General features: G+C 45.2%; 1 protein-coding gene across 1 annotated transcript in view; it reads right to left on the reverse strand.

Moving 5' to 3' along the window:
* LOC145406769 (cell adhesion molecule Dscam1-like) overlaps nt 1-22422 on the reverse strand; it is a 235237-nt gene that overhangs the window by 83618 nt on the left and 129197 nt on the right. Inside the window, exon 11 of the mRNA XM_080277865.1 lies at nt 357-641. Within this exon, the coding sequence (XP_080133991.1) occupies nt 357-641 (285 nt within the window). The remainder of the gene's footprint in view (nt 1-356; nt 642-22422) is intronic.

Raw genomic sequence — 22422 nt, forward strand, 5'->3', positions numbered from 1 at the left:
AGGTACAGCTATGATACCATCATCCCCATGAAGAGCATCACTAGGCAGGAAGGTAATGAGACGGACAGATCTGTAGACCTTATGCTCATATTATTAAAAATTAAATTTCGGGGACTGGGGTTTCTGAGACCCCACATTACCTATCTAGGGTTAAGAAGTTAAGACTGCCAAAATTTCATCTCTGTCTACACTCATGAACTCCTCAAACATGAACTTTTTTCTGCTTGTCACCTCTCACCACATACTGAAATGCACTTATGTATATATTGACTACGGTACTTTCACCATTCTATTTCAATACATGGGCAAACTTCTCCACTCATGCCTCCCCTATTACACTACTACCCCAGACATACCTCTGACAGTGAGGCGAGCTGTGGTGGTGGCTGTGGCTGCTGCATTGGAGGCAGTGCAGGAGTAATTGCCAGAATGAGCTGCTGCTGCTTGTTCTATTACAAGGATGGAGGTAAAGGCATCTAGCTGTGAGGTGCGGACACCAAGTCGAGCATCCAATGGACGTCCATCCTTGCTCCAGGAATACGTCACAGGCTGGTCACCTTCCTGTACCAGACATGTTGCTCTTGCTTGCATGCCTGAACGGGTACCCACTGGAAAGTTCAAAGGGGCCAGGCGGGGTGGAACTGCAATGCACAGGAATATTGAGATGAAGCATGACTACTGTAGTTAGTGGTGCCTGTACATTATGTAAATACTCATATTTACAACACCCTTGGTGTGTTTCGGTAATGAATGTGCTTTCATAATCATATCCACATTTTGTTTTTATTGTTTTTGCTTAACCCCAGTCTGTCTGACCAAGCAAACACACAATAAATCACAAGTAAGCAACTGTTTCTCTGGGGTATCTGGAAGCACAGTAAAGTAGGTATAATTAGCCTTGCAATATGATCAGGTTATGTTTATTGAAAACTGATCAGCTAAGAAAAGCCCACGAATGCATATCACCTGCCATCCCTACAAAGCTAGATCAGCAATCTTATGGCAATCGGAGACATATCGCAGCTTCGCCAAATTCTTATCAGTTCAAAACAGTAGTGGTGGACGTAATCCATTATTTGTAATCGATTACATCGATTACAAGGTAAAATTTTTTACTAATCAATAATAGTACCCAGTAATCGATAACCAAACGATTTCTCCCAGCATAAATTACACATTAAATATATATTTTAAACGTGCATTTCAATGAATTTTACCCAATACATATTAATCTGTTTTGTAATAAACGCATTAATTCATAAACATACGAGTATATGTGTAAAAAAGAGGTAGCTGAGAATTAATAACGACGTGTATGTACGAGCAGAATAAAAAGCAGGGGCATCAGACACTGGAGAAGACAAATCTAATACAACAACAAAGTAGTACAGGCAGTTTCTGTGTACTACTGTGTACTGTGTAGACTGCAGTGGGTGTGCACTGCACAGTGCCAGCTGTGTGGCAGTGTGTCGTGTGACTGTGTGGCGGGTGGCTCAGCAGATCTGATTACTGGTTAATTAAATTTTCAGGTATTAACAATGTTTTCACTTTTCCCTGATCTTTTTCTTTAACTTAATGCTTGGAGAGAGAGAGAGAGAGAGAGAGAGAGACCAATGAAGCCATAACATTTTACCTAATACTATACTTTACCAATAGACCCATGTAATGTCTATTTTAAGGTGAAATTAGGCTCTACTTCTCATTCCTATTACACCTAACGTGGAGCGGGGTCCTCTTTCGAGACCGGAGCTTAGTGCAATAAAGAGAGGCAGGACACAAAAATTCTAGGTAACAACCTTTACACGTATATTACCACAATCAGACACAGGACAAATCAGCAGATATTACAACACAATACATAGCAATATAAAACCTTATCTAGGATATGGGTATCTCGCAGGATACTTGCTTCTCTGATAGTAATGACAACACAATCAATCCTAGTGTATCAAGAGTGCAGTGAATATAGGCGCGCGCGGGAGGCGCGGGGGGAAAGTCTCACAAGGAGGAGATAGGGGAGGGTGCAGGGAGTGACTTGTGATGGCTAGGGGAAAGTCATGGTAATACTGGAGAGCGGCAGATATTAGCCGTGAAGTTTATACGGTTCCCACTAGCCAAGGGACTTTGGTAATTGATTTTATTCTTGATTCACACTTACTCGGGATATTGGGGTGAGAGAGAGTGATAAACAAGATTTATGGGTAGCATGGGGGAGGGAGAGAATACCATTAATACTCCCTTTCACAATATTCCTTTAGAGCTCACAGTAATAGGGGTATGTCATTACAGGGGAATCTCCCAGCGGCACAGGCTTTCTAATTGTATAAAAGAGACGTCACTCATAAACATAGTTCATCAGATCTTGCTCCACACACTCGTCCTTTAGCTTCTCACTGTGATCTTATTTGCCCCGATATTCACTATATGAAGTCACTGCACAATACTTATACTAGGGGAAATCACATTTAACCTAAATCACTCGTACTACAGTATCACACGTATTCATCAGGGGGATAGGCAGGAACATGTCATCGGCGATCCTGCCGGGCTAGGGGCACTGCCAATGCGAGGCGTGCCAAGAGGGCACGGGATAACTCGTAAAGGTGTCCTCTCGCGTCCTGGGCTACCCGTGGCTTCCGGGCTGGGCTCAGGAGTGTGGCCTTCGGGACTGGGGCCGAATAGCTCCAGGAACCTCTGTGATAAGTCTCGGCCTGTAATGAGGGCCTTACGGTGTCGTGGGGGCGCAGGGAGATCGCGCCCGGGTGTCCTGGGGAGAACCGAGAGAGACTGCGGGCTGCGGTCTCCAGCGTCTAGGGGCGCCGACAGAGGAGGGCTGCGGCAGCGACTTCCACTGGGGTCCGTCAGGTGCGTCTGCTCTAGAGCCAGACGTAGGGAACAGAGACCAGGGGAGGCTGTGAGGCCTGTATGGGTCACTCTGGGACAGGAAGCCTGGGATCTAGTCTCCTGCCGTAGGGACGTCTCTCTCCTTACCTCTTTCTGCACACCCTCGGAGTGACAATAGATCGTCTCACAAGGAAGAGAGCGACAATAGGCCGTCTCTACCAAGACACTCTCGGAGCGACCATAGATCGTCTCACGAGGATGGGAGCGACCATACTGTAGATAGTCTCTACCGGAGCACTTTCGGAGCGACCATAGATCGTCTCACGAGGATGGGAGCGACCATAGGCCGTCTCTACCGGAGCACTTTCGGAGCGACCATAGATCGTCTCACGAGGATGGGAGCGACCATAGATCATCTCTACTGGAGCACTTTTGGAGCGACCATAGATCGTCTCACGAGGATGGGAGCGACCATAGATCGTCTCTACCAGAGCACTTTCGGAGCGACCATAGATCGTCTCATGAGAACGGGAGCGACCATAGATCATCTCTACCGGAGCACTTTCGGAGCGACCATAGATCGTCTCTACCAGAGCACTTTCGGAGCGACCATAGATCGTCTCATGAGAACGGGAGCAACCATAGATCGTCTCTACCGGAGCACTTTCGGAGCGACCATAGATCGTCTCTACCGGAGCACTTTCGGAGCGACCATAGATCGTCTCTACCGGAGCACTTTCGGAGCGACCATAGATCGTCTCTACCGGAGCACTTTCAGAGCAACCATAGATCGTCTCACGAGGATGGGAGCAATCATAGATCGTCTCTACCGGAGCACTTTCGGAGCGACCATAGATTGCCTCAAGAGGATGGGAGCGACCATAGATCGTCTCTACCGGTAGGGCGCCGTCTAGAGTGCCTATGACAACTCCACCCCTAGCTGATTCAACAATCCCACTCCGTGAAGGTAGTGTCTTTCTCCTATGGCGGCGACGGCGTGGTGGCTACGTGACATAGGGGCGCACGGCCCGGGCTGACATATGTCGCTGTTGCCGGGAGTGGTTGTGACTGGTGGCGGCTACCCCGTGGGGTCCGTGTGGGGGTGTCGGTACATCCTCGGGCATACTGAGCTGTATTTTGCTTGCCCTGTTTTCGGGGGCACTATGGTATATTTCGGGGGCACTGTTCTTTAAGTCACGCATTTTAGTACTAAAAAAGTAATCGATTACTGACTACAATAGCAATCGAAATAATTGATTACAGAAAAAATCGAGTATCGCCCATCACTACAAAACAGACAGACACATGCAAGGGGAAAAACCTCGCTAGGTGGACGAAAAAGAGCCTTAGGATTTCGGCCGCCGCTTTTCACTCCCTTTTTGCTTTCCTCTAAAAAAAAAAAAAAAAAACTAAATCATATAACATTCTAACAACTGGAGGCATACTGAAATGCGTGGCTTGCAAATCAGTGCCTCTGAAGACGATGTGAGATATGAACAACGTAGTGCCCCCAGAAACACAGTGAGAGAGAGACAAGAAGAACAACGTAGTGCCCCCAGAAACACAGTGAGAGAGAGACAAGAAGAACAACGTAGTGCCCCCAGAAACACATTGAGAAAGACACAGTGTAGTGCCCCCAGAAACACATTGAGAAAGACACAGTGTAGTGCCCCCAGAAACACACTGAGAAAGACACAGTGTAGTGCCTCCAGAAACACATTGAGAAAGACACAGTGTAGTGCCCCCAGAAACACACCGACACCCCTACCCGAACCCCACGGAGTAGCCACGCCCACACTAGGGGATCCAATACGACAACGGCATAAGCCAGCCCGGGCCGTGCGCCCTTATCACACTCAGCCGTCGCACCGCCACCATAGCAGAAGGAGGACACTACCTTCGGAAAGCAGGACTGCCGAATCAGACTGGGGTGGAACTGATATTTCAGTTTCCGTCAGCGCCCCTCTGGAGACGGCCAATTGCCGCTCCCGCCTTCATCAGTCAGCCCAGCGTCGCACTGAAGGTGTTTCTGCCGAGACGGCCTATTGCCGCTCATCTCTTCTGCCCCAGGAGATGGCCGATTGCCGCTCTGGAAGCGCTGCCCCTGAGACGGCCTATTGCCGCTCAACCCTCCTGCCGAAGGAGTCGGTCGATTGCCGCTCTGGAGGTGCTTCCCCTGAGATGGCCGATTGCCTTTCCTTCCTCTTGCCGAAGGAGACAGCAGATTGCCGCTCTGGAAGCACTGCCCCCGAGACGGCCTACTGCTGCTCACTCCTCCTGCCGAAGGAGACGGCCTATTGCCGCTCCATAGGCGCTGCCCCTGAGACGGCCAATTGCTGCTCCCCCCTCCTGCAGAAGAGACGAGCCCACAGCCTCGGGAGACACGACCAGAGGTATGCTGACTCCCCCACACAGCCATGGCCTATTGCCGGGCCCCACGGCCAGACAGAGGTTCCGACATCGCCCCTGCATGAGACAGACGCCCGGCTCCCCAGCACCAGAGGGACCTCACGAGGCCTAACGGCCTCCCCTGGCCTTCGGTCCTTACGCCTGGCCCTAGAGAAGACTCACCTGTCGGGCCCCAACACAAGACGGTGCCACAGCCCCCACCTGACGGCGCCCCTTGATTTTGGGGACTGCAGCCCTCAGCTTCCTCGGGCCCTCCCCAGGACTCCCGGGCGTAACCTCTCCACGCCCAAGAGACGGCGACGGACCTCCACCTCTGGCCGAGACAGGAGCCAGAGACTCCTAGACCTGTTTGGCCTCAGCCCTGAGGGCCACATCCCTAATCCCAGCCCGGAGACTACGGGCCTGTGCGCCACGTGCAGCCCTGGACGAGAGAAGACGCCCCTGCGAGCCGTCCCGTGCCCTCTCGGCACGCCTTCCCCTGGCGGTGCCCCTAGCCCGGCTAAATAGACGCCGGCGTGTCTCCCCGCCGCCCCCACGACACGAGTGAATATATGTCAAGTGTGGTATTGCCCTAAGACTAGTGACGGGAATTATATTAAGTGTGACGTTGCCCTAGAAAACAGGTTACAGTGATATAGTGATTAAATGCATGTTCAGTAGCAGGGCGAGTGAAATCACGGAAGAATGAGTAAGGATGAGAACAGTGAGTGAGTCTCGAGAACTCTGACTCATAAGTGACGCCCTCGTAAGAAAACAGTAAAAACTCTCCCCCTGGGGAAGTCTCTGTAGTGAAAATATACCTATGTTCCTTGTCGTCAGAAAACCATAGAAAGTGAGAGTAATATCCGTCCCTTTGTATTACTGTAAATATCCAGTGTCCCGCTATTCCCTCCCCTTCTACAACATCCCCTCCCCATAACTAACGTAATATAAAACGAGAGCTAGAATCAAATGTCAAAACCCTTCTTCTATCGAGTGATACTATGAGTGAATTAGAAAGACGTATCTTTTCCCAATATTACTATAATTCTGTTCCGGCTCGTCACGAGTCCTTCCCCCCCCCCCCCGGTGAGAACTCCCCCCTCCCGCGCTCTCACGCGTGCCCGTGATCCTTGCACACCTGTTCACTAGACTTTCTGTATTGGCAACCGTAGTGGTTAAATCAGTATCCTGTGAGATACTTGTAATGCTGAGTAGAATTTGGCTCGACCTCTCGTTCCAAATCAACTCAACACTGAGCGGGGTCCTCTTTCGAGACCGGAGCTAGTGCAATGAAGAGAGGCAGGACATAAAAACTTTCGGCAACACCATACACGTATATTATTTCAGTTAGACACAAGACATTTCAGCAGACATTACATCACAATATAGAGCAATACAAAACCTTATTTAAAATATTGTGTATCTCGCAGGATACTAGCTTCTTAGATATTAACCCCTTAACCTCGGGTATTGTTTTGGTCTGACTGTCCTCTCCCGCGGGGGTTTCAGCCAAATGTAAACAAACCTTTAAACCTTAATAACTCTGCACAGAATAAAGCTAGAGAAAAAAATAAGGTACCATTAGAAAGTACAAACCTTCAGCTTTCCATTGATGTAGGTTTCATGACTTCGTTGACTTTCACAGGACGGGGAGAGCCGTTAGAAGTGAGGGGTGTGAAATAACTATTTTACGCCCCACACACCAGTACCAAATGCCAACCACTCTCTCATAATAGTAATATAAACATATATGAACACTGTACATACGATAAACACCCACTCTGTGTTCACTGAGGTAGGTAAAAGGCACTTCCCTGCGGCTGTGCCCGCTCTTCACTGCAGCTGCGCCTCACTTCACTGCGGCGGCACCCGCTCACTGACGTTTCCTGCGATCTTTTCATTCTTTCTAACTTCTAATATTATTTTACATATAATATGGGCAATGTACATTATATTTACAATGCACTTATTACTATATTGCGTCACTGGCGCATCACAGAATTACATAAGTGCCGCAGAATTCCACAAGTGCCGTAGATTCTCTTAGTACAATATCACTTATTATACTGGCCAATATTTCCTTTATTTTCTAGGCAAAATATCCCTTATTACTACATTATCCATTATACAATTATTGGCAAAGCACGTCACTGTCGCATCACTATATATCACTGTCACTTTCAGTATTTACTCAGAGAGTGGTACTCGGCAAAGCACGGAGTTACACATAGAGCGACTTGGCATTCAAGGCACTGGTGTGTGCTCATTTTTCTCGTCGTAGGCCTTCGTGTGGTGGTTGAACATACTCTGCAGCGGCCCTGTGACAACCTGCCGCCTGCTTTAGGAGGCAATTTCACAAGCTGGTGCCGGCTCATGTAATTGCGGCACTCAAGACGGTCAGGTTGTGTGTCAGAGTGTCGCCTCGGGATCAATGCCGTCACCTGACCAAATCGTTCAAGTAGCTGCTGCACGACAGTCTTGGAAAACTGTCTCAGTGATGGTTGCCTTATGCCCCCGACTTGTGTCTTGTAAAGAATGAAGGCATTGAGCATGCACATATCGAGCATGTGCAGGCAAGCCTTCCTGTACCATCGGGTGTTTCTCCTGAGACAGTCTATTTCGCCAATCATCATATCAGACTTATCAACGAGTCTCATATTTACATTATAATCAATGACGGCATCAGGCTTCATGATTGGCTCTCCCGTCCTGTAGCTGACCTTCCCAGTTCTCTTCATTTCCCCCTTGTGGATGGTGCTGATCATATTGACAACCTTCTTGTCATGCCACCTGATCGCAAGAAGCTTGTCTGACTTCTTCAGGTGAACATCTCCCCTGGATGATGATGATGCTTCGGGGAAACTAGGTCACTCTTTCCTATAGCTCCGTACAGTGCCAACAGTGCCAATGCCGTGTTCAGCAAGGTATTTGGAGAGTTTCGGTGCTGTGTAATAATTGTCTGTGTACAGCACATGATTACCACCAAAATACCTCTCCATCAGCACTTTTACAACGGAGCCAGAGAAGCCAAGGGTGTCTTTCCTGTTCACATCCATTGTGCTAGCCGAGTAAATGACAAAATCCATTATATACCCCGTCTCACAGTCACACAGCACAAAGAACTTTATCCCAAAGCGGTGGCGTTTGCTGGGGATGTACTGCCTGAATTTGAGACGTCCTCTGAACAATACCAGGGACTCGTCTATGACGACTTTCTGCATAGGCCTGAAAATCGCATAAATCGATCCCTAATCTTGTTGAGGAAATCCCTCACTTTCCACAAAGGGTCAGTTTGGGACGGGTTGTCATTATCAGCGAAGTGCAGGTATCCAAGCAGCTGTCGGAACCGATCCCGTGACATATACTTCCCGAATATGGGGATAGTAGTTATGTCATCCACGAGCCAGTACTCCTCCAACTCATGTCTCTTTATATGGGGCATCAAAAACATGAGTGCAAAAAAACATACAGCTCTCTGATCCCGACAGGCAACCACGACACTTGCTTTGGCGAGCCAATAGGTCCCAGCCCTTGTGCTGCACACTGAGTTGCATACCTATTGGTCTCATCGCTGACATGCTGCACAATTTCATCATCAAGGAAGGCCAGGAAGTAATCAACAAACTCATCACCTGCGTTGCATGGGAAGGCAGGCTGTATTCCAGCATTTGTCATATCAAACGGTGGATTGTGTGGCTGGAAATCTCCACCGTCAGTCCAAACAAATGCATCAACTTGCCCTGTGCGTGGTTCAGTGGCAGGGGCAGGTTGCATTCCACTCGTTTCCCCGTGAGAAGGAGCTGATGTAGAGGCAATGGGTGAGGCAGGAGGTGAGGCAGGAGGCAAGCGGGAGGTGGGTGAGGCAGGAGGCAACGGGGAGGGGGTGAGTGCGGGGGCGGTGAGTGGGGGGGGTGGCGCGGGTGAGGGAACTGAGGCGGGGGGCAGGCGGGGGTTTCTGACCTGGTGCGTGGTGAAACTTGACCCTTTCTACCCCGCTTATCACCTCGCTTATCGCCTCGCTTATCGCCCAGCTTTGCCCTCCAACTGCCACGCATCCCCTTTGTTCTAGGCCTGCCTGCACGGCCTGCACGGCCTGCCTTCCTCGCTTTGCAGGCTTTGGTAATTCGTACTCCTCAGATGATGTAGACTGAGGAGAGGGCACGACAGATGATGATGATGATGATGTGAGGGCAATTGGGCTAGGGGAACGGGACATTGATGGGAAATGCGTACTAGGGCCTGGTGTGGGAGACGTGAGCCTGCGCTTCACTCCCTTCCCACGTGCAATACCAGATTTGCCCATAGGAGCCTTTCCTTTCCCAGAGTAAGTTGGGGGTGGGTGGGGGGCAATCAACACGATCACTTTCATCACTGTCACTATCAATGGAAAATGGTTCACCACCAATCACTGCCAAATCATCACTGCTTGCTGTGAGTGTGTCACTTTCACTGCCACAATCAAGAGTAGTACTTACTGTTTTGTCCAGCTCAGTTCTAATTTCAGGAGTGCTCAACCCCTTCTGCCTCGCCGTCGGCAGTTCCTTTACCGGTGTAGAGGTAGAGGGAACACTAGCACTAAACATTGTAGAGGAGGAAGCGAGCGACGATGAGTCGGGACGGAGCGCCATTATCACGCACAGAGCTGGACAGATACTGACTGACGCGGGTCAGGGCAGGGGTGGGGGGGGTCCCCTCGGGGTTGGAGGAGGGAGGTGTGGGATGGCTGGCGTGAAAGAACTCGACAGCTACTCTTGCGTGAGAATATTTGCGCGCCGGGAAAACGCGCGGTGTTCAAAATATTCACGATCATTCCAGAATGCCACCCGCGGTTTGGTCCAGTTTTGTCGCCGTCATTCTGGAATGACACCCGCGGTTAAGGGGTTAATGACAATACAACAAATCTTAGTACTAGGAGTACAGTAAATACCCGTGCGCGCGGAGCGCGGGAGGGGAGAGGGGGGGGGTTTGTGATTTACCAGGAAGGGGGGGGTAGGGAGACACGGAGAGTGACTTAGAACGGCGAGGGAGAAGTTATGGTAATACTTAATGAGGCCCGATATTAACAAGGGAATTTAGGTGTTTTCTATTGGCAAGAATTCTTTGATAATTAACTCTGGTTTTTATTTGGACTTCAAGAGCGGGGGTGAGGAGTGGGGAGGGTTTTCAGGGATAGCGTGCAGAATAAGGGAGTACAGTTATCACTCGCGGTCCTCGTAGTTTGGCAACACTAGATTTCCGTCAGCACAACTTATATACTACACATCTCCCTGGTAGGTTATGTAGGCTCGCACTTCCCAACGCGTAACAAAGTCGGAACCCTCGTAAATTCTATTCCACTGTATTACTCAGAGTTTAACCAATAGCACTCTAATGATGTATTATCCTTTCCTTGGGCTATAGAGAGAAGTCCTTAGTAAACTCGGGATGATACTCGCACGTATCTTCACTTGGGGTCTCTACCCCTATTCTCGCCCGTTAATGTAGCATTATGTCCTGGGTTACCCCAATGGAAATTACATGAAATCACTGCACTAGTCTTATTCTAAGAAAAAAGGAGTCACACTTAACCTACTTCACAATTGCGGATCCTCGTATCTCTGGTAGAGAGAAACACAGTTACCTCGGCGATGATCCGGTCGGCTGAGGGTGTCGCCAGGGTAGGGCGAGCCGGGAGGGCACGGAGCGACTCACTAGGGCGTCCTCTCACGTCCGGGGGCTTCCGGACTGGGGCCGAAGAGGGCTAGGAACCTCTGGGTCAGGTCCCGGCGTCACGGGGGCGTGGTGAGGTCTCTCCCGGGTGTCCTGGGGCGGGCCGGAAGAGGCGACGGACTGCAGTCTCCTATGGGCAGGGGCGCCGGCAGGGAAGGACTGCGGCAGCGGCTGTCACGGGGGCCCGACAGGTGGGTCCTCTCAAGGGCCTCGCGCAGGGAACAGAGGCCGGGGGAGACAGGGAGGTCTTTCCTCCTCACTATACCCTAGGAGCGACCATCGATCGTCTCCACCGGGGTGCTGAGGGAGCGACCGTTGATCGTCTCTACCTTAGCTTGCAGGGAGCGACCACTGATCGTCTCTACCCATGTGCTGAGGGAGAGACCGCTGATCGTCTCTACCTTAGCTGTCAGGGAGCGACCGTTGATCGTCTCTACCTGATTTTGTTGTGAGCGACCATAGATCGTCTCTGTCTTTTCTTTATGGGAGCGACCATTGATCGTCTCTACCAGTGTGCTGAGGGAGCGACCGCCGATCGTCTCTACCTTAGTTTTCAGGGAGCGACCACTGATCGTCTCTACCTGATTTTGTTGTGAGCGACCATAGATCGTCTCTGTCTTTTCTTTATGGGAGCGACCATTGATCGTCTCTACCTTGTTGTGGGGGGAGCGACCGCCGATCGTCTCTACCGTACCACTGTTAGAGCGACCATAGATCGTCTCTACCTTAGGGGTGCTGTCTGGAGTATAGTTTCTGACTCCACCCCTAGCTAACTCGGTGATTCCGCCACGCGAAGGTAGTGTCTTTTTCCTACGGTGGCGACGGCGCGGTGGTTGCGTTTCACAAGGGCGCACGGCCCGGGCTGACGTATGCCGCTGTTGCCCGGAGTGGTGGTGGCTGGCGGCGGCTACCCCGGGGAGTCCGAGTGGGGGGAGTCCGAGTGGGGGTGTCGGCATTTCTGAGGGCAGACTCCACTGCTCCTGGTCCGCCTTGATGTCGGGGAGACTGCGGTATTCTCCGGAATACTCCGGAGAATCGATGCGTTCAAACCCACGCATTTCAATACTAATATCCTAAGTAAGGTTTTATTTCTGTGTCACTATTGTGTTGTAATATCTGTATTTTGTCCTGTGTCTGACTGTGGGAATATACGTGTAAAAGGTTATTGCCTAGAGTTTTTGTGTCCTGCCTCTCTTTCATTGCACTAAGCTCCGGTCACGAAAGAGGACCCCGCTACATGTTAGGTGTTTTAGGACCGAGGAGTCGGGCCTTTTTCACCTAGCATTACACATATCATAGTAGCTTGACCAAAATTATTAATCAATAACCCATGCAGATATCCCATGATACTGCCCGAAAAGTGTGGATACAATTTGCCCAACTGATTTTGAGATATTTTGGTAATAGTCAGACACAAACATACACACACACACATAGATGCTCATACTAGGCATGCAACAAAAATCAGTCGTATATCGAATGTAGGGATTTGAAATGACTATAAACAAATTTTGGTGAACATACATCGAAAATAGTGGTTCAGGGGATAATAGCAACCGGTAGAACTGACAAATGCATACTGAAAATGGTGCTTCATACGGGATCACAGAAAACTGTACTGTATAAGCAAAAATGGCGACACTTCATTAAAAAAAAAAAAAAAAAAAAGCGTTAAAATGTTACAACTGTATTAGCAAATAATGGTTGATCGTAGAAACGAGGGTAATCTAAATACACCCTGCAGGGATCCGGCACCCCTATGTAGCTGACGGCGCCTTATCTGACCCGTATTCAGAGTCCTTCCCACATCAAGGAGCAACGAAATAGGAGGTGGTTTGGTTCCCGGTTGGAAGCCACAGCTGTTTTGAGCAGGGCGCACAGTGCCACTACATGCATTTTGTTTTTCTTCGCAGTGAACTACCTATTATTTACAAATAACAGAAAACAGTATTATTTGATCTGAGAAATACTTGAAGATCCAGCAGCGATTTCTATATTATAACTGTTGACATTTTTATTAATGCTGCAACCCTTGTACCATATGTAAGTTGACTGTGAAGCGTGAATTCTAAGAGTTCTGCTAAACACTGGAAAATGAAAACTGCTACACAACAGAAGTAAGATATAGGTAGACAAAAAGGAGGAAGACAGATAGAAGAGAGGAAGGAAGAGAAGTGAGGAGTGAGGATGGCAGACACATGAGTGAGGGAGGTAGACAACTGAGCAGTAGAATTAGTAGTAGTAGTAGTAGTAGCAGAAGGAGAGTAACCCTAGTCTGTCTGGCTTGGCAGAGCCATCAACCACAGGAGGCAAGCAACCACACCTGCAAGGCTGTCCTGTGCAATGAACAGATGTTCCCTTGCAATGGACAGTTCCCACGTAAGGTGCGAGGAAGAGTGTGGAGGTTTGGTTCCTGGATGGATGCTGCATTTGCGCGTCTCCACTCAGTTAACAGGGGCACCATAAGAGGCTCCACATAACCCCGTTATTTAATTAATTTTATGGTTACCAACCGGCATCGTAAATGGATTTCTGGGTTAAATGAAACCAGTAGGTATGTCACTCAAGTGTGGTCAATATCAAGTGTGTGGAGTAAGGGAGGTAAACACAGGCGAGAGAGGTAGACAAGTGAGGGAAGTAGGCAAGAGAAGAGTAAAGGAAGTACGAAGAAGAGAGGAGTGAGGGAAGTAGACAAGAGAGGAGTGAGGGAAGTACGAAGAAATAAGGAGTAAGAGAAGTAAGAATGAGTGAGGGAAGTAGCCACGTAAGGAGTGAGGAAGATAGATAGGAGTGGAAGTGAGGGAAGTAGAAAGAAGTGAGGAGCGAGGGAGGCAGGAAAAAGCAAGAAGAGAAGGAGGAAAGTAGAGATGAGGAGCGAGGGAACCAGACACCTAAAGGCGAGGGAGACTGGTAAGATTGGGGGTAAGGGAGGTAGGGAGAAGCGAAGAGTGAGGAAGTAGAAATGATGAACAAGGGAAGCAGGCACATGCGGAGTGAGGGAGACAGGTAGGAGTGGGGGTGAGAAAGGTAGGAAGAAGTGAAGAGGATAGGGTTAAGCAAGGAGTAAGGAAGCTAAGTAGAAATGGAAAGTGAGAGAAGTAAATATGTGAGAAATGACGGACGTAGAAAGAAGCGGGCGACACGTGAGAGAGGTATGGAGAAACGAACAGTGAGGAAAGTAAGTAGGAATGAGGAGTGAGGGAAGTAGATAAGTGAAGAATGAGGGAGGTAGGAAGAAGCAAGAAGTGAGGTAAGTAAGTAGAAATGAGGAGTGAGGGATGTTGACAAGTAAGGAGTGAGCGAGGCAGGAAGTGGGGGTGAGGAGTAGGGAGTGAGGGAGAGTAGGCAGGAGAGAGAAGTCGAGGAAAGCAGTGAACGAGGCAGGAAGTGGGGGCGAGGCGTAGGGGTGAAGGGGGGTACGCAGGAGTGAGGAGTTGAGGAGATATAAAATAGAAAAACAGAGATCAACCATTTCACTATTAGGAGAAAAGTTTATCCTAGATTGGCTGAACAAACTCGACTAATGGTATCAATGACAAAGTAAAAATTATATTGTATGGCCAGATGGATAAACTGGCAAGGGCAGACGGGTAAACTCGATTAACAATGCGAAATATGCTGATAAAAACTGAAAAACACAGCCAAACAACAAGCTAAACCGATATATAAGTTATTCACCATCCATCAGTTCAAATAAATAGGTAAGCCTGATGCTGTCATCCGCTGTCATCCATCAATATGTCCTGCGATATTCATAACTCGAGCGTCGTACATAGTTGATGATGACCTTAGGTAGTTTCGAATATTTCCTGTATCTGTTGACAGATGAGGCTCGTTTCGCTCCCATCGAGGCCTGTACAAGGCCTGTGTGTGTGTGTGTAACCGAGAGTTGTTAGGGAGAGAGAGAGAGAGAGAGAGAGAGAGTAATGCCTCCAGCTTCAACTCCTCCTCCTCCTCTTGTCTGCCACTTCCCCCAAAGTCGGTCTCTTTAATTATAAGTTTGGCGTCTGAACAACACCCGGGTTTCTCACACCCTCGGGCAAGGTTTCACAAGTTCCGAAACCAATTTGATGAGATGTTCACTTGTTGACCACTTTTTTTTTTTTTTTTCTATCTATCTGTCTACCTATTGCCAGACGCCATAATCCCGTAAGGGGTGGCCATTTGACTTCGAGTTATTTGTTTTACGGGGAGGGGCACTAACCCTCCACCAACCCACTTGTTGATATGTAAGAAGCACGTATAGTTTGGTTATATGATTACCACCCAGCGTTGTAAATGGTTTCTTGGCTTACAGGAAACCATCTGGCTTGTCACACAATGTAAAGCCACCTGTAAATGAAAGAAGAGCAGTAAGAAGTGACAGGAAAGCTGGGAGAAACAGGAAGCGAAGAGGGCAGGCACAAAAAAAGAATGATAAAGGCTAAGGAAGAAGTAGACAGCATTACATCAAGTAAGTGGATGATGGTCGCCACCACCTACTTTTTTTTTTTTTTCCCCGGAAAATATGTGGATGTATGTGTTAATGGTTTGGAATGTAAGAGTGAAATCTATAGCGAAATTATTCTAAGCTCTTATTATTATAGTTTATTACAATCTATCCCTTACGTGAGGATATCTCCTACCATTTCTTTTTCCAGTATTATCACTTTTCTTGCTGCTCATTACATCTTGCGTTTAATTTAATTATTCCCCTACTACCTTAGTGCCATATAGCCATTTTATGGCTTGGTGCCATTCCTGTATTATTCCTTCCTGAAGGTTGCACAAGTTCCGAAACCAGTTTGATGGCATGTTCACATATAAACCATTTTTCAGGTGATGGTTTTGAATACAGAAATGAACATTGTACAAAATCCTGGAGTTTATATATATATATATATATATATATATATATATATATATATATATATATATATATATATATATATATATATATATATGCGGAATTATCCTTAACGCGTATTCTATTCTCTGTATCTAACCAACACATAAGGCTTCAAAGTTCCGAAACTAGTTAGACTAGATATTCACCTAACTTATTATTATTATTATTATTATTATTATTTTGTTTTTCGGAATAGGCAGCATGATGTAGTTATGTTACTGGCTTGGAATATAACTTACTTGATGATTCAGTTAAAATGAAGTTAGTATAAGCAGTTACTTTTTTTTTTTCTTTCATTTGAGGATATATCATCTCTTGGTTTGAATAAACGAACGGTTATGGCAATCTAGACGTCGATAGCTTAAAATGTGTGATGTGGCCTACTGTTAAAGTAAGCTTTGTGAAAAAGTACACTTAGGGTTTAATAGGAGGAACAAAATATGTTAATCATGATCATTTTCCATTAAATCAATGTTTTTTTTTTTTTTTTTCCAATATAATCCGAATATCCGATTGTCCGCCTGCCTCCTACCTTTGGCCTACACAAACGCACACAGCTTGGTAGGAGGATCAGCTCGACTTTGCGCATAGTTTTTATTTTTTGTGCAGCAAGTTCCCACTTACTGCCAGCATGGACCTGGCTCAGATCTTGGTCCGTTTATCTGCTAATGCACAGAATATCCTTGGTACGATACGAAATAACTCAGAAGTACCGTGAGAGTGTAATATGACGAGTTAAGCTTGTTGACAAACAGAAGCTGACCGAGATTTTGCTTTTACGTCTTTGCGTAACTTTGCTTGGAGTGTGATGATAGCCTACTAGTTTATATAACTGCTAACGCATTATAATTCATTTAACGTTAGTATTTTAGCCAGTCAAAAACTTGAAACTCTTCGGTAAAGGGTCGTTTCGGTAGTCCACTCGATTTCGAAACAAAAACAAAACTTTTTCTGGCCGATTTTATTGTTTTGAATGACTGAGTTTTTTTTTTTTTTCTCAAATCACTCGTTTTGGAGATTAGGCCTACCCAAGGCAAAATATACATATTTTGGGGGTTCCGTCAAAATATCGACGATTCCCCGTCAGGACAATTCGCACCCTGGACGATTCCCCGTCATTCTACTGTATAAATATACTTAATATTAATTTATTAATACCTTAATAACTAATTTTCAGGGAGAACTATATCTCTCCAACTGGCTGCGTTGTTTACCAACCATCGCTTCTAGCAGACGCGTCAGTGTATCCCGTGTCAAAACAATGGAAAACTTAATGATTTAACCAAACCTAACCTAACGGAACCAAGCCAAATCCAACCTAACCTCACTTGCGTTTGACAGCCAGCTTTCAAATTAAAAACTGAGCTTCAGTAACGTTAAATATGGCCGGCCACTGGCAGACGTTGACGGAGATAAGGGTAAATTGAGGATTTTTACGTTAAGTATACATTTCCGAAAACAAGTTTATATTGGAATAGATGCAAAATAACGTGGTCTGCAACGTCGTTGTGTCAGATTTCCTGAATCGAGTGATGTGAACTACCGAAAATTGACCCTTCCCTTAGCTGCAGGTAAGTAGCGTTGTGGTGGTAGAGGAAACAGCCTTTGGTTCCGTGCATCAAAGTTTGTAGCTTACAAGGTGGCTTTACATTGAGTGACAAGCCAAATGGTTTCCTGTAAACCAAGAAACCATTTACAAAGCTGGGTGGTAACCATATAACCAACCCATACGTGCTCCCTACGTGTCAACAAGTGGGTTGGTGGAGGGTTAGTGTCCCCGTAAAACCAATAACTCAGTCAAGTGGCCACCCCTTATGGGATTATGGCGTCTGGCAATAGATAGATAGATAGATAGATCTTGTGTGCCTTTGAAAGTAAATATTTACCATATGCTGTACAAAGTATTAAGAGACATCTAACTGATACTGTGCAAGGTCAGTTACAGTATGGTATGTATGTCTTATGGACTTTGATTGCAATCACATTTTTTTCGAAGACTGGTTAACTTCTGCCACTTGCTAGTCATGTGTCGCGCTCAGGCTACGCTTGGATGGTTTAGTGTTTAGTTTAATAATTGTGCCTGAAGACAAACATAATTACAAGTCCGGTTAGAGCACGGCGGAAGGATACCGGCGCAATGGAGGCATTAGTGCGGCGAAGGGACTAATTTGTTGTTGTAAGTAGCCACCGAGGGCCGCGGCCCGCGGGATCGGAAGTTGTAATCAGCAGTTTGGTATCAGATGTAAAAAGTTATCTTACCTTTTTTTTTTTTTTTTTTTTTTTTTTTCACCGAAGCCAACCGTTATGCATCTTTGTGTGTGTGTTCTTACCTGATTGTTCTTACCTAATTGTATCTTTACAGGAATGAGTCAAGCTCGTACTGTCCCGTGTCTTAAACCATATTTATCGTACATATCCTTAAATTTGTGAATTGTTTTGGCACACACTATTTCATTCGGTAGTGCATTTCCGCACTGTTTGGGAAACTGAATTTTCTTACGTCTTTATCACCTCTCTTCTTATGCAGTTTTTTGCAGTGCCCTCTTGCTGATGCTTCTCCATATGTTAAGTAATCATTTATGTTTATTTTCTCCTTCCCTGATATGCACTTATATAGCATTATCATGTCACCTCTTTTCTTTCTCTCCTGTAGTGTTGGTAGATTCAGTTTATTTAGTCTTTCTTCATAGCTTAGGTCCCTTAAGCTTGGTATCCATCTTGTAGCGGCCCTTTGAACTTTTTCAATCTTGTCTATGTGCTTTTTGAGATGAGGACTCCAGACTACTGATGCATATTCCAGGGTTGGTCTAATGAATGATGTTATTATCCTTCTTAGCATGTCTTCATTTATGTATGTGAAAGCTATTCTCATATTTGCAAGCAGTGTATACATGTTCCGTACCTTCTCGCTGATGTGGTCAGCCGGAGATAGTCTGTTACTGATAATCACACCTAGGTCTTTCTCTCTTTCTGATGTGTATAGGGTTTTATTTCCTAACTTATAATCCCAATCAGGTCTTTTTCCACTTTTACCAAACTTGATTACATGACACTTGTCCGCATTGAATTCCATTTGCCATGTACTACTCCATTCATGAAGTTTATTTAATTCTTCTTGTAGCTCTTTACAAGAGTCTGTGTTAGTAATTCTCCTTTGTCTTTTTGCATCATCTGCAAACATATTCAGATAGCTCTCATTTCCAGTGTTACTGTTTATATCATTTATATACACTAAAAACATGATTGGTGCCAGCACTGAACCCTGTGGTACTCCACTAGTCACTTCTTTCCATGATGAGTAGTTTCCTCTTAGTACTGTTCTCATTTCTTTTCTTATGAGAAAGTCTTGCATTCAACAAAACAGTTTGCCTCGAATTCCTCCTTGATGGTACAGTTTCCATAAAAGTCTTTGGTGTGGTACTGTGTCAAAAGCTTTCATGAAATCTAAATAGATACTGTCCACCCATCCTTCCCTTTCCTGTATTGTGTTTGTTACTCTGTCATAGTATGTCAACAGATTAGTAACACATGATTTTCCTTTTCTGAAACCAAACTGTCTTTCTGTTATCATACTGTGTTCTTCTAGATGATTTACCCAAGCTTTTCTTATAAGCTTTTCTAATACCTTGCTTACAACACTGGTCAGTGATACTGGTCGGTAGTTGAGTGGATTTTGTCTATTTCCTTTCTTGAATAAGGAGACAATATTTGCTTTTTTTCCAAATATCAGGTAGTTTACCTTGACTCAATGATTTCTTGAAAATTAAAAATAATGGTTTACTTAACTCCTTTGCACATTCTCGTAGTACCCAACATGAAATTTCATCAGGACCACTTGCTTTTCCTCTGTCTGATCTACTTAACTCCTCCTGTATTACTTTTTCTGCTATTTGTATATTTGGTAGTATGTGTGGACATGCATGTTCCACATAGTCCCTCTCGAAATTTTTTTCTTCTGTAAAAACTAATTGGAAATTCTTATTTAGTGCTTCACAAATATCTTTCTCTTGTGTATAAGTGATTCCTTCGTCCGTAATTGATTGTATTATATCTTTTACTTTGGTTTTGCTTCTGATATAGCTGTAAAACAGCTTTGGTTGATCACTACTTTTATTTATTATATCCTCCTCAAACTGTTTTTGGGCTTCCCTCCTTATTCTTGTATAATCATTTCTTGCCTGTTTGTAATTATTATACGCCCTTTCACTATTATGTCTTCTGTATCTATTCCACAACAAATCTCTTCTTTCTTTTGATTTTTTACATTCTGTATTGAACCATTTCTGTATTTTCTTATCTGCTTCTTTGTGCTGTGGGATGTACATCTGGACTCCTATTTCATAAAATTCACAGAATTTTTTATATACAGCATTTAAATCTTGTCCTCTAAGCTCATTTTCCCAATCAACTTCTAAGAAATACTTCTTTAGGTCTTGATAATTTCCCTTTTTATAGTTTAAGCTCTTTTTGTAACTGTCATTGCTGTTTACTATGTCATATGTTATCCTGAAGTTATAATTTAGTACTGCATGATCGCTTTTGCCGCGTGGAGGGTGATATATTAAACTGTCAATATCATTTTCTTGCCTAGTAAATATTAGATTTAGCACTGAAGGTACATCAAGTCCTCTTTTTCTGGTGGTTTCCCTCACATGTTGCGTTAGGAAGAACTCTTGCACGAGATCCAGGAGCTTTTTGTCCCAACAGCTTTCTTGGCTAATTATATCTAGAGTATTCCAATTTATATTTGTAATGAAATCCCCAGTTAGTATAATTCTTTCTGATTTCTCTTCAATTTTATGTAGTAATGATCTTAAATTCTGAATTGTACTCTCTGCCAGGTCCTCATATTCATCTCTTTCCCATGTGTTTGATCTGGGTGGCATGTACAAATTGGCTACAATTACTTTACCTTCAGATGTGTTGATCTCTACTGCAATCACTTCTACTTGTGATGGTATATCCAGTTTTATTTCATTGACTTTTAGATTTTTCTTAGTTAATATTATAATTCCTCCTCCTTTTTTTAAATTTCTGTCTCTTCTCCATATATTGTATTCCTCTAAGTTTAGTATGTCATTGGATATCCTTGGTGGTAATTTTGTTTCAGTTAGGCATATTATTTGTGGTTCATTTTCTGTGACATAGTCGTTCATCTCTAGTAATTTAGATACCATTCCATCCACATTTGAGTACATCAACTTTATCATCTTGTTTATATACTTGTCATGATATGGTTCTACTACCTTCCTCCTTTTTATTCCATCCTGTTTGTGTACCACTTTCGTACCTGCAATCCTATTACTTTGTAAAAAAATTTCTTCTTCTCCTCTTCTGATCTTCCCTCATTTTTTGTTTTTGCTTCCTCCCTTTTCTCTTTCAGTAATTCCAGTTCCTCTTGTGTTAGGTATCTTTTTATCCATACATTTTTGAACTCCTCTTTTTCCATAAGATTCTTTGCATTTTTTAGTATCTCTTCCACAGTGTTTACTCTGTGTGTGTGTGTGTGTGTGTGTGTGTGTTGTAAAGAGACATTACAGCAAGATAAAACCTCAGACTGATCCTCCTGAATAAGGTAAGGACAGTGGAAAATTGCACTGCTTCACGTTAAGTAAGGTCTAACGTCTAGCAGGGAGGGTTGACTTGACTGACGAATCGTAACGACCGATTTTTATAAACAACTAGAAAGCACTCAGAAAGCGCATACCTGTGCCAACGCCAATGCCATTAAAAAGGATCAGGATCCATGGAGATATTGTATGGAATACATAGGATTCGAATCCACCCCCAAATTTAATCAATTGTTCCTTGACCCTTGGCACACTCTGCCCAAAAATTTTATTGCAATTCATTGAGAACTTTTGGAGATATTGTGCGGGATACATAGGATCCGGATCCACCTCCAATTTTAATAATTTGTTTCTTGGCCCATGGCCCACCCTGCCACAAAACTTTACTGCAGTTCATTGAGAATTTTTGAAGATATTGTGCGGGATACTCCGGATCCGTATCCGGATCCGCCGCTAAATTCAATAATTTCCTACTTGGCCCATGGCCCACCCTTCCACAAAAGTTGACTGAAACTCATTGAGAACTTTTGGAGATATCTTGTGGACAAAATGACAAACATAGGCGAATACATTCATAACCTCCAACTTCGTTGGCGAAGGTAATTAAGCAGACTCATTGGTTTACTCAGTCTCCTTATTGAGAAGTGAGGAAACTTTATTGAAGTACACAAACAGAGCGAACATGTGTGACCAATGCATCCATAAAGATAGAAGAAAGCACTCAGCGCATACCTTCGCCAATGCCATTGCCACTAAATAGGATCCAGATTCGGATCCTCCCCCAAATTTAATCGATTCTTTCTTGGTCCATGGCCCACCTTTCCACAAAATTTAATTGAAGTACACTGAGAACTTTTGGAGATATTGTGAGGGATACCACGGATCCGGATTCGGATCCGCCCCCAAAGTTCATTTCTTCCTTGGCCCATGGCCCACCGTTCCACAAAATTTCATCAAAATCCGTTCATAACTTTTTTAGTAAACCATGATCCGGACCCGTGGATATAAGATCCAGATCCG

This window comes from Coenobita brevimanus, chromosome 71, assembly GCF_032717465.1.
Source record: "Coenobita brevimanus isolate Jiangsu-jjx chromosome 71, ASM3271746v2, whole genome shotgun sequence".
NCBI lineage: Eukaryota > Metazoa > Arthropoda > Malacostraca > Decapoda > Coenobitidae > Coenobita > Coenobita brevimanus.